Source organism: Doryrhamphus excisus, linkage group LG10 (assembly GCF_037039965.1).
Source record: "Doryrhamphus excisus strain RoL-2023G ecotype Guam linkage group LG10, RoL_Dexc_Guam_v1.1, whole genome shotgun sequence".
In the NCBI taxonomy this organism is placed as follows: Eukaryota; Metazoa; Chordata; class Actinopteri; order Syngnathiformes; family Syngnathidae; genus Doryrhamphus; species Doryrhamphus excisus.
Genome location: NC_136366.1, coordinates 13,064,282 through 13,076,950, shown reverse-complemented (window position 1 = coordinate 13,076,950; position 12,669 = coordinate 13,064,282). Strand labels below are relative to the sequence as shown.

Below are 12,669 nucleotides of genomic sequence, written 5' to 3'. Positions count from 1 at the left end.
CAAACACTTAGCCCGGACTTACGACTGCCCCGAGTGGTCAGCTAGGCGCATTACAAATCCTTGTGTTGCATTTAAATAACCTTGTATTTCATGAACTCCAATTTTTTGTTAGTGAAGATATATTGTAAATATACGTATATATTAAGCAGAAAATGTGTTCTTGCAGTAGCATAAAATAATTTACTCCAGATAGCTTTTTGTATAAATACTATATATTTTTATTTAAATATCGTACATTTTTTGAAAACATATTTACACAAATTAGACCTGCATTGTTACACTGTGACAAAGACAGGTGTATAATTCAGACAAACATTGAAAAAGGACAATCATACCATAAAGATGGCAGAAGCACCTTTGCTCTGAAGGAGAGGTGTATGTTTTTTGGAGGGGGGGCGGGTTGGTGTTGCGGACTTCATTTATTAAACACCTGACAACATGAAGGACAAAGACAAGCTTGCAATGACAGGGAAGGCCTCTTATGACGAGTCTAATGATGTGTTTTAAGGCTGAAACTGTGCTCCCCTTCAGTCACACACACCTTCTGCATTTATATATTTGCAAAAAATATGATATATAAACGGTACACAGACAGAAACCATGCAAAGAGAACAGCACCGACAAATAATGTAGAACTACTTTTTGACTCAAGAACTTTCCTACATACACTTCGCAAAAATAAAACCGCTTTTGGTTCCCATTTTCATGACATGAACTCAAATAAACATATGAACACACATATGCAATAACCATGCTGTCTATGCATTTTGTGTACATAGAAAAAATGGGAGTGTTGCTTACGTTTTCATTTTTGTTGCGTGTAGTTCCTAGTATAGACATACAACCGTGACAATATTGGTCTCCACCAACACAACGTACATTTATAGCAGGGGCCCTAACATGCATTCTATATGGCTTTCCTTCTTTGGCTTAAGGATAACTTAAAAGAAAACAAAACAAAACCTTCCTCAGCACAGGTAATGTACAGTATTGCTGCTTCACTGTGTTTATTTTGCGACAACAAGGCGTATTGACAAAAATGCGTCTTTGGTGCGCCTGCTTTGAAACCGCAACAGCCTGCAACAGTGAGCGGAACGGTAGAACAGACGTCCTTGTGGATTCATTTGGGATTAAATGCCGGCACACATTTACAATCATGGTGTAAATCACATCATGGTGACGTTTCACAAGAGAAAAGCAGCAAAATAGATTGGGGGGGGGGGGATAACGAAAACAAGCAGGACACAAATAAAAAAATAGAATAGACAAAGCTATGTAATTGTTGCTAGAGCTAATCATACTAGTACATTTCCTAAAATAGTGGCTTGAACTGAAAAAGATGTCCTGTTTGAATGTCACCGTTATTGTGTAACATCTATTAATTTGGCTAAACCACAAATTCATTAAATTAGAAGATGCAGCTGCCGGTCAAAAATGGCCTTAAGGCCGCATTTTGTGGGTATCCCTGCATTGGAATGAATACACACCTGACCTTTTTAGTCTCCAATACCATGATATTATATCTTTATTGTCATTAAATGTCCTTTTGTATGAATGTATTTGCAGAAAAAGGGAAAATTAAAGCACTGCGCACTAAGAAATGCCAAATTGTTAGTGATGCCAGCCAGGTACTCTCTGCAGTTGAGTACATAGCCACCATAAAAGGAAATGCAGCACTTAAAACCACGCAACATTGTAAAAAAATAGACATCTCTTTAAATTCACACCTGACCTATATATCGGCGCAATCGTAAGCATGACCAGATGCTAGCGTTAGCTATGTGGACATCAAATATGACAATAATCACATCTCTCTCTCTCTCACACACACACACACACACACACACAGGCTGCGTTTGAATTTGCACACTTCCTAACGTACACACTTTACATTTTGAGTGCATAAGGGCGCACACACAGTCACTCTTTTTCCTATCATGTCTTTTCCCAGCAAATGCTGATTTCAGTGTGAAGTAGCGTGAAGTCGTAGTGTGGGATATATCATCCGTCAATGCATTTTCCACAAGGGTCTTTGCTTTAACAAAAAGTCAAGACAACAACAACAAAAAATATTTACAAGTGAGAAAACATTTGCATCTCCTGGTTTCTTTAGTTTCCGTCTAAGGATAACCTAGTTAGCGCTTCCGACATTCACATTCCCAAACATCCCAATTTCCTTGACATCAGCTCCCATGGTTTACTCTTACTCAGATTACACAGATTTGAATGTCTCGACCGCAACCAACCAACCAATAGGATGCTCAGCTTCCTTCTGTGTCGCAATCACCATGAATACATGCTAGCTGCCCACTTCCCTTTTTAACGCTCCGCACCAAAATGCAACAGAGGAAGAAACCTAGCAAAATATGTACATGAGTGGACGTCAAGACAGACCCTCATTTTGAAGGGTCAGAGGTGGAGGGAGGGTGGAGTCACACAGAGGAACACACACACGCACGCACGCACACACTAGTCAGTGTATTCAGCCACAATGGACAGCAGCACAGTGATATCGTCTGGCTTCCCTCCTGCAGAGCAAACGAGATGTGAGCAGAGGATCCAAGTTTTGCATTTAAGGTAAGCGTTACAGGCTTCTGAGGAACACGCTTACCTCGTACATTCAGGCCGTTGTCGCATGCAAACTGTGCAAAAGGAGACATGTAGTTGGGATCGTAGGCGAGGTTGTGAGCTTGCTTTGCTATACTTTGTGCAGTCTGCAGGATGCTGTCATAGTTTGTGGCCTGAAAAGACAGAGAGAGATCTTTTATGAAGATACCACAAATGCTTCATTATAGCCGGGGTATATACCTACACCACAAAGAGGACTGGCTGTTACTTTAAACCTCACAACATAACTTGAATAATAATTTGGAGTGCATGAAAAAGCTCTCTTTGAACACGTAGACCTTTACTAAGTACACTGATTACTGTTACAGTGCAGCAGCAACAGAGCCTGTTGATTATAAACAACAGTACAGCAAGTGTAAAGGCTTCAGCATAGTCACGAGGCCCGCCATCTTGACAGAGCCTTGATCCTGTTAATGCTCTTCAGACCGCCGTGATCACCGAAGACGTTCGCCAAGGTGGGATGTGACGGAGGACTCTTGTTTTGGTGGATTTTAAAATGGCGCTTTTATGGGAGGAAAAACACGGCAGTGGAATAAAACGCGGCCACAGCTCTGGTGGCCGCGTTGTGTTGACGCAAGGTTGGAATTTTTTTTGAGGGGTGCGTGTGAACATCTGAACCTGAAGATTAGGAGGGGGAGGAGCCTGCTGTGACGCTAAAGCAGGGGTCACAAACACGCGGCCTGCGCCCCCGCCTTGATATGAAAGTTTAATGTTAGTGCGGCCCGCGCAAGTTTGATATGGATGCTGTATGGTATCATGTACCCAGAAAAATTTTTTACGTTTGATTAATGTTCATGTTAAAGGTTAAATAACTGTTAATAGTTATCCTCCCTATCCGTGTGGAAGTGGTAAGTTTTTGGCTATTTAAGTTTAAAGGAAATAACTTGAAGGCTACCGTTTAGGTCGCTAGCTCTCTAGTTTGCGAGTTAGCATGTGTCTCAAGACCCTGCAGTTGCGCAATATGTTGTAAATAAAAAAGTATAAATGTGACTATAGTCATGTTGTCATGTCTACAGGGCTCTAATAATGCTTTGTTAATTTTAATCTGAAAAAAGTAATTTGTCTACCCACCAACTATATGTGGTTTCTTAAGTTTTTATTATTTGCTGTTTTATTATTATTATCATATTTATTTATTACTGATTGATTTTCTTTAGTCTTGATTTGTTTATTTATTTTTCATCTTATTTTGTGCAGAAAAATAAAAAGCAAGATATTTGAGAACAGTGGAATGTTTTATCAGAGCTTTTATTGTAGAAAATCGGAACCAAAGCACTGAAAAAGTTTGTATATTTTTGTGTTTTTAATAAATGTGTTTTTTTTGTTGGAAAACCTGATGCGGCCCAGCCTTGCCCAGACCCTAGCTCCAGTGGCCCCCAGGTAAATTGAGTTTGAGACCCCTGCGCTAAAGCGTGTGTTTCACACCAACAACTGAGTTTTTAAAAGCGCATACGGAGGTACAAAAAGCTGACCCCTCATCATACTTCACATGCAGCGCCTGCAATCCTGTGAAGTTAATAAAAACTGCATCAGGGAGTTGCTTACAGCCACAGCTGTGACGGCCAGTGCTTTGTTTGTTTTGTTTTTTTTTTTTAAGGGAGAGTTTATTTTACTTTTGCAGACCCACAGCCAGCAACTGCGGTTAATTGAATTCATGCCGTTAACTGGCGCAATTAGAGCATGTGTAAATGATGTAAAAGATCTCACCTTGAGCTTTTTAAGCTCCTGAAGGATCATGTAGTCAGGCATGTTGTCAAAGAGGCCGTCTGTGGCCGTCAGGATGATGTCACCGAGCTGCACGTCAAAAGAAGAGCTGTCAGCAGCGTCTGGACTAGAGAGGGGGGAAAAAAAGAAGAGGATGCACTGTTAGATCATACGTAAGTGAAATTGGATCTTGCGGTACCATTACTGCTGGTTTCCACTGTCTGATCCTGAATGTGTTAACATTGACTCACTGGCGTCATAGCTGCAGATTTATGAAGCCTGAAACCTTTAAAAGACCTTCGTCTCGAGGTGTTTATTTTTAACTGATATAGCCGGGTACATTTTTTGTAGACCATGTAGCCTTGAGTGTTTAAAAAACAAACACCTGACCTTAAAGCATAATCTGTTGCAAAATCATTTGTAAGGCAAAGCTTGTGTGTGCATTTAGTTGAGGATTTGCACAAACGGCAGTGCACAAACGGTTCAAATGAAATAACTAGATGAATTATTCAAATACACTTTTGCAGGTTCTGTAGCTGTCTCCCAAAGGAGTCCATGCAATGGAAGCATGGTCTTCGGTGTGATTGGTGTAGTTCAGCGGCCAAGTGACACTTCTAAAAACTCAACTTTGACACGGGTCACGGCGACACAAGCACCCACCTATCACTGAGTACCACCCCCTCAGCTCCTGGCGGGGCGATGGACAGCTGGAAGGGCGTGTTGAAGTAGTGCTGCTGCTCGTCCGAGCGGTGCACCACCTCCCCGCCACGCACCACCAGGAAGCCGGAGTCGCCGAGGTTACAGGTGTGGAGCCGGTGACTCCGTCGGTCTAGGACGACAATGCAGGCGGTGCTGCTACCTGTGGGTGAAGCGTGGAGCATTAGTAAGTGGATTAATTAAAAAAAAAAACAAAAAAACAAAGCTGTCCTTGAAACAAAACAGGGAAAAAACAAACAACCCAGTAACATTAGGAAAGGCCTTCAAAAAACCCAGACTACTTGACAAATGTGGTGAGAAGTGTGGCAGATGGACAACGTCCCTGATGAAATGCGACATTGGTGTCGTGTTTGACTCCTCCTGCGGTGTAACTTACATCCCTGACCTCCAAAGAGTCAGAGGTCAAGAGTTGTAAAAATACACACACAAAAAAATACATACAAAACTACAGTTTGCATATAATGGGATTTGCACTCTATTAAGCATTAAACACAACGCACATGTCATCTAACAAGGCCAATACTAACTCCTGACTTGTATATCTATTTCTTAATTATATGCATACATATTTTTTATACCCCCTATTTTTTTTTGGGCAGGTTGATAACATAAAAAGACAAGACATAAAAGTTGAGACCAAGACTCACCTAGAAGGGGTACTTTGTTTTGCAGAAGCTCGTAGTAGCCAGATGTAAGGATGCCCACCGGATTGCTGGGAGTGAAGCGACCCTCCTTTACCAGCCGTTCGCATGTTCTCATCAGCGTGGCGGAGAATTGAGATGGGTCGACACCGTAGTCCCGCCAGCCCCCAACACCATCTGCTACACCTGTTGAGACAAATGGATAATGCAGTGAAAAGTTTATGTGAGGAAAAGAAGGGGCCATAGTCTCTGATGATGGCGAGTAAGTGCTTTGATTCTTGGGCGGTAATGAGTCATGTTTCTTTTATCCTTGATCTTCCCTTGCATGTGTAGAACAGTAAAGACAATACAAAGACTTAGTAAGTACAGCAAATACAGTCAGTGTAGTTATATTTAACAGCATAGATATAACACAGGAACAATTAGAATTTAATCATTTAACATACAAGAAGACATGGTTAGAGTATGTAGAGTCAGTTTATTATTTATGCAAGCCTATAATAACAAGTTGATATGCATTATACATTGCTTTAACGTTCCTTGCTAGCGAAAGTGTCCATCTCATATGAATACATGTATAGTGTTTATAACACCGACATGTACAACTGTACTTTCCATTTCAATTGCTTAAAATTTAACAAGATTGAGGAAGTACAACCGGCATTAATTTGGTTTAACTTACATTTAGGACAATATCGCTTTGCCTTTCCCACGGCATTGACAAAGCCAAGTACTTGGAGCTAACCTGGCTAACTGTTAGCAAAATGGCTGCCCCCATGCTCAACCATTCTGACCTTTGTAAGACATTGTTATTTTGAGTCATATATATTAAATTTCGTGATTATTTCGATATTGGACATTTAAGTCTTGTGAATCAACATCTACCGATTAAATGCGTTTAATAAAGTGATTTTATCGCGTTGGAGCCAATGTAGGTGAAAGGTCGTTCGGTGTACAGCACGAGAACAAGTTAATAAGGCTCAAACAACATGGATGCAGTTAATGTTTTGTTATACAATGGACTAATACTGCCGTGGTGGCTACTAAAGGGGGAGTTAACGCCGAGTGGCCTGGCGGGGTGGAGGCTGTTGTGTTTTCATCATGGGGGTCACTCCACGTGCGGGGAAGGTCACCCGGGTACAACAGCCCGGTCAGTCGGGTGAGCTTACCCAAAACGTCCGCGCTCTTGTTGCGGGTAATGAAACAGGCGTCGTCTCCGTAGCACATCCCTTTCTTGAGTATCCCCTTACGAAAGTCCTTGCCGAAGCCATAACTGGCGGTGACCAGGCTGTAGTCCCGACCGTCCGTCTGCGAGAGTCCACCAAGGACAGCCCTGGCTACCAGTCTGCCATAAGACAGTACGGATAACATCCCACAGCGAGAAGCAGCCCGCCTGACTCTCGTCGGAGTGTAAGCCCCTCTCACCACACGGTCCTTGGTCGGCTACTTCGGATCAAGTCCAGGACAAATGTCTTTTATCCACCCATTCGCGGCAGACAGTTCTGAGAAATCCTAACGCGGGTAGTTGCTCTCAAAACTGGCATCAAACGCTACGACGCTGCTGCTGCTGGTTCTTTGTCGCAGTGTGTTGTGTGAGCAAGGTTCCTCCACTGGGTACACGCCGTTCCGACATCTTGCCTCTGTTGTGTACCGGGGTACATACGGGCACTTGGCAGTTTACCATGACGTCAAAGCCAGACAACGTCAGCCAATAGAGGGTAGCAAAGCACAGTGTCCAGTAAGAAACTGCGCATGCGTCACTTCTCCGCTTGTTTTCCGACACTTTGCGTAAAAAAAGGAAATTTGTCCAAAACATATGACTGTGTTGACTCATTACAATGTAGCTATCGATAAAGGAAATTATTTCAACAATTTAGCGTAAAAAGTGTAGACAAAACAATTCTTTTGTGTGAAGGTCACCGTTTCCTCGCAACCATAGGGGCTAAATTGTATACAAAACAAGCGCACCATATTTCACCCCCTTCAGCGCTGTTCCGTGAAAGTGCGCATGCGCATGTGTTTGTTTCACGACACGGCGTACAGTATGATCTTTGTATAATCCAAATAACTGCATTTACTCAGACGGTTTGCAAAATTATTTACATTAGCGAAATAATCACCATTTACGAATTTTACCCACGAAAAGTGCAGACAAAGAAAATTTATATGTGAAAGTCACTGTTACTCGACCGCCATTCTTGGCATGGGTTGTGTACCAAACCGAACGTACCCTTGTAACCGAGACCCACCCCTGCTTAGCGCAGTGGAGAATAAACAGACTAGAAGTCATCTGCAAATTTACAGTCCACCAAATAATCGACTTTAGCCGTCTTCTCACAGCGAGGCACTGCTAAGGTACACTCGGTAGGTTATGTTGTTCTATGAGGATGATGTCGACGAGCTATATCCCGTTATTCGTATTATTTATCATAGCGGTTAACGGTGCTAGTGGCTATATGGTAATAAATAGAAACAGACATGTGGGTTTATTTTCTCGTAAAAAACGGATGATAATATAAGCCTTATGTCTGCTTATGTTTAAATTAACGGAAAATATGAGCTCTATTGGGTAAAGCTTTTAATACAATTGTAGGAAAATGATGTCATACTGTCACTGTAAACCTTTCGTGCTCCATTATTAATATAAAAAATGATCATCATTTACAGCCATGTGAAGAAATCAGGACATCCTTTAAATTCGATTTTCGGATCATTTGTCTTTTCAGGGCCATGATGAAGAGGTGGCGCCAGGTGGCTTTTGTGTGGTTTTTTGTTGTGTTTCTCCTAAGCACTCAGTCCACATGGGCTAAGAGAGGGGGCACCAGCAGCGGCGGCCGCAAATCCACATCATCTTGGAGTAATCGGGGCGGGACAAATTCCAAACCGTCCAGCTCTAATCCTGGAAGCTCTTCCAATCGGAACACCAATCCGTACCCCTCTGGTGGAAGTTACCCGGGGGTGGGCAACAGAAACACAGGAGGAGGTTATCCCAGACAACCAAGTAACCCAGCAGCCGGTAATTATCCCAACCAGTCTCCGGGGCGAACCAATCCTGGGGGTTATCCGAACCAGAACCCCGGAGGTGGTTATCCAAACCAGAACCCCGCGGGTGGTTACCCAAACCAGAACCCTGCGGGTGGCTATCCGGCCGCTGGCGGATACCCCAACCAGAACCCTGGAAGAGGTAATCAATATCCAGCAGCTGGAGGATACCCAGCAGGAGGCAGCTATCCCAATCAGAACCCGGGAAGAGGTAGTACCAACCAAGGATATCCCAACCAGAACCCGGCTGGAGGGTACCCAGCTGCTGGAGGGGGCTACCCAAACAGGGGTGGCTACCCAGCCGGAGGGAGCTATCCAGCTGGAGGGAGCTATCCAGGTGCCGGAGGAGGCTATCCAAATAGGGGTGGGTACCCGGCTGGAGGGTACCCAGCTGGAGGGTACCCAGCTGGAGGGGGCTACCCAAACAGGGGTGGCTACCCAGTTGGAGGAGGCTACCCAGCTGCCGGAGGCTACCCAGCTGCCGGAGGTTACCCAAACAGGGGTGGCTACCCAGCCGCAGGTGGGCAGGGGTGGGGTTACCCTCAAGGTAACCCAAATAATAAGATCCTGAGCCCCCACATTGGGGGAGGCGCTTATGGATACGGCGGCCACGGGATGGGAGGGTCACCATTCTCTCAGTCGGTCCAGAGGATGGGCTACAAACCCAAATCTAGCGGTTTTGCCAAGAAGGCCATCATGGCAGCCGGCGTCGGCGCCGTTGCCGGTATGGCCGTCGGGTACGGACTCGGGCGCTTCCCTCGACCGCACTTCTCCTTCCGTAACCCCGAAGAGGAGTACTACTACAACAATTACATGTACCGCCGTTACGGCTCACGCTCCACCGACGAGAAGGACTATGGCCGCGACTACGTCTATAAAATGCCCCCGCGGGCGGAAACGTACGATGCCTTCATGGGGAAATGCATGAACAGGACGGACCTCCTGAAAGACAAGGGCAACAGCTCATCCACACCTCAAGAGGATGACGACACGGTGAGCATTGAGGAAATAGGCTACCCGTCGCTTGTGGAGCAGATGAAGGCGCGGCGCTGTGTGGAAGAGTACATGGCCTACTCGGAGAGCTTCCTGCAGGAGCGCAAACCCGAACAGCAGGTCCAGTGGAGTCGCAGCAGTCCTCTGAGCTTCTGGGCGCCACAGCTTTTCCCGTCTCTGCTGATGCTCCTGTCCAGCATGCTCCTGCTCCAGTAAGGACTTTTAGCTCTCCATCATAGTACAGTATAGCTGCACGTGTAACACTAATGCTGATACCCTTAGCAACCTCCATGAATGTGGCTCATATTTAGTCAATACTAACATAATGACAAGTACTGTGTAGAACAAGCCGGGATTCTCAAACTGTGGTACGAGTACAACTGGTGGTACGCTGGATCTAAAGATATTTTTAAAAGAAAAAATACAAATTTATATCAATAAAATAATCCTAAAAATGCAAATTCTGTGAAATGCAATTTTGTATTCAACTTTCAAGCCACATTTAATTTAACACGGCAAGTAGCGCTAGCAAAAACAGTTCCTGAAGTGATACTTGTGTGCAAAAAGTTTGAGAACCACTGGTCAAAGTCCTTTTTATTTGCACTCCATATTGTTGAGCACTGAATTCCTCCACATGTGTGTATATATATATATATATATATATATATATATATATATATATACTATATGTATGTATCTACATATACAGTGAAGAAAATAAGTATTTGAACACCCTGCTATTTTGCTATTTCTCCCACTTAGAAATCATGGAGGGGTCTGAAATTTTCATCGTAGGTGCATGTCCACTGTGAGAGAGATAAACTAAAAAGAAAAATCCAGAAATCACAATGCATGATTTTTTAACAATTTATTTGTGTGATACAGCTGCAAATAAGTATTTGAACACCTGTGTATCATCTAGAATTCTGACCCTGAAAGACCTGTTAGTCTGCCCATTAGAAGTCCACCTGCACTCCATGTATCATCCTGAATCAGATGCACCTGTTTGAGGTCGTTAGCTGCATAAAGACACCTGTCCACCCCATACAATCAGTAAGACTTTAACTTGTAACATGGCGAAGACCAAAGAGCTGTCCAAAGACACCAGAGACAAAATTGTACACCTCCACAAGGCTGGAAAGGGCTACGGAGCAATTACCAAGCAGCTTGGTGAAAAAAGGTCCACTGTTGGAGCTATCATTAGAAAATGGAAGAAGCTAAACATGACGGTCAATCTCAATCGGAGTGGAGCCCCATGCAAGATATCACCTCGTGGGGTCTCAATGATTCTAAGAAAGGTGAGGAATCAGCCCAGAACTACACGACAGGACTTGGTCAATGACCTGAAAAGAGCTGGGACCACCGTTTCCAAGGTTACTGTAGGTAATACACTAAGACGTCATGATGTGAAATCATGCATGGCACGAAAGGTTCCCCTGCTTAAACCAGCACATGTCAAGGCCCGTCTTAAGTTTGCATATGACCATTTGGATGATACAGAGGAGTCATGGGAGAAAGTTTTATGGTCAGATGAGACCAAAATAGAACTTTTTGGTCATAATTCCAATAAGCGTGTTTGGAGGAAGAAGAATGAAGAGTACAATCCGAAGAACACCATCCCTACTGTGAAGCATGGGGGTGGTAGCATCATGCTTTGGGGGTGTTTTTCTGCACATGGGACAGGACGAGTGCACTGCATTAAAGAGAGGATGACTGGGGCCGTGTATTGTGAGATTTTGGGGAACAACCTCCTTCCCTCTGTCAGAGCATTGAAGATGGGTCGTGGCTGGGTCTTCCAACACGACAACGACCCGAAGCACACAGCCAGGAAAACCAAGGAGTGGCTCCGTAAGAAGCATATCAAGGTTCTAGCATGGCCCAGCCAGTCTCCAGACCTGAACCCAATCGAAAATCTTTGGAGGGAGCTCAAACTCCGTGTTTCTCAGCGACAGCCCAGAAACCTGACTGATCTAGAGAAGATCTGTGTGGAGGAGTGGGCCAAGATCCCTCCTGCAGTGTGTGCAAACCTGGTGAAAAACTACAGGAAACGTTTGACCTCTGTAATAGCAAACAAAGGCTACTGTACCAAATATTAACATTCATTTTCTCAGGTGTTCAAATACTTATTAGCAGCTGTATCACACAAATAAATTGTTAAAAAATCATGCATTGTGATTTCTGGATTTTTCTTTTTAGTTTATCTCTCTCACAGTGGACATGCACCTACGATGAAAATTTCAGACCCCTCCATGATTTCTAAGTGGGAGAAATAGCAAAATAGCAGGGTGTTCAAATACTTATTTTCTTCACTGTATATACAGGGGGTCCCCAAAAAAACACACTTTAAATCATTATAAACTAGTTGTTTGTTATGATTCGTTCAGTCTACAAAATGAAATAGAATTTAATTTACCTAATTTTAATGTTTTCGGATGTTCATTCTGGTCCAGACACTGCTGACAACACAAAGCAATGGAATTAGCAATTGAGCAATTGGCTGTATCAAATGATAATAATGTAATATGTATGTGAGTAATATGTATGGAATAACAATGTAATAACAATGTGCAAGCAAGCAAGCAAAGCTGCGTTACATCCCTGCCCACCCCATTGGTAATCGGCATTCAAATGTATGAAGGAGTATTTGGGATTAAATGTAAAATTATGAGCAAAAAGGTCGTAAAATGAAATTGTAAATCCCAGAATTGCACAAGTTGACTTTTTTTTTCTTGTAATATTACGACTTCATTCCTTAAATGCAAGTCTAATGATAATTATATATATAAAATCGTATGATAAAAAACTTGTAATATCACTTTTTCCCCTCCTGGACTATTACAACTTTAATGACAACCTTTTTTAATAGTTTGACTTAAGTGTTTTTCTCTTTATATTATGATTATATTCTAAGATTGACTATTTAATGACTCGTCAACGTGTAATG

The 12,669-nt window shown here is 43.2% G+C and overlaps 2 protein-coding genes across 4 annotated transcripts; one reads left to right on the top strand and one right to left on the bottom strand.

Annotated features, from left to right (window-relative positions):
* Positions 1-194: 194 nt before the first annotated feature.
* Positions 195-7,370, bottom strand: LOC131119869 (protein phosphatase PTC7 homolog). The gene is made up of 6 exons (XM_058064776.2): positions 6,860-7,370; positions 5,697-5,876; positions 4,993-5,191; positions 4,336-4,459; positions 2,612-2,741; positions 195-2,528 (listed from the first exon to the last, which is right to left on the bottom strand). The coding sequence occupies exons 1-6, from the start codon at positions 7,059-7,061 to the stop codon at positions 2,470-2,472; spliced, it is 894 nt and encodes a 297-aa protein (XP_057920759.1). The 5' UTR covers positions 7,062-7,370; the 3' UTR covers positions 195-2,469.
* Positions 7,371-7,887: 517 nt separating this feature from the next.
* LOC131110588 (uncharacterized) lies at positions 7,888-10,275 on the top strand. 3 transcript variants are annotated; one of them, XM_078794152.1, is made up of 3 exons: positions 7,888-8,054; positions 8,417-8,874; positions 8,944-10,275. In XM_078794152.1, exons 2-3 carry the CDS (start codon positions 8,421-8,423, stop codon positions 9,939-9,941), a joined length of 1,452 nt encoding a protein of 483 aa, XP_078650278.1. In that variant the 5' UTR covers positions 7,888-8,054; positions 8,417-8,420; the 3' UTR covers positions 9,942-10,275. The 3 variants fall into 3 exon arrangements, with proteins under 3 accessions (XP_078650278.1, XP_057919811.2, XP_078650277.1); XM_058063828.2 differs by having other exon boundaries at positions 8,417-10,275; XM_078794151.1 differs by having other exon boundaries at positions 7,904-8,045; positions 8,417-10,275.
* Positions 10,276-12,669: the final 2,394 nt, after the last annotated feature.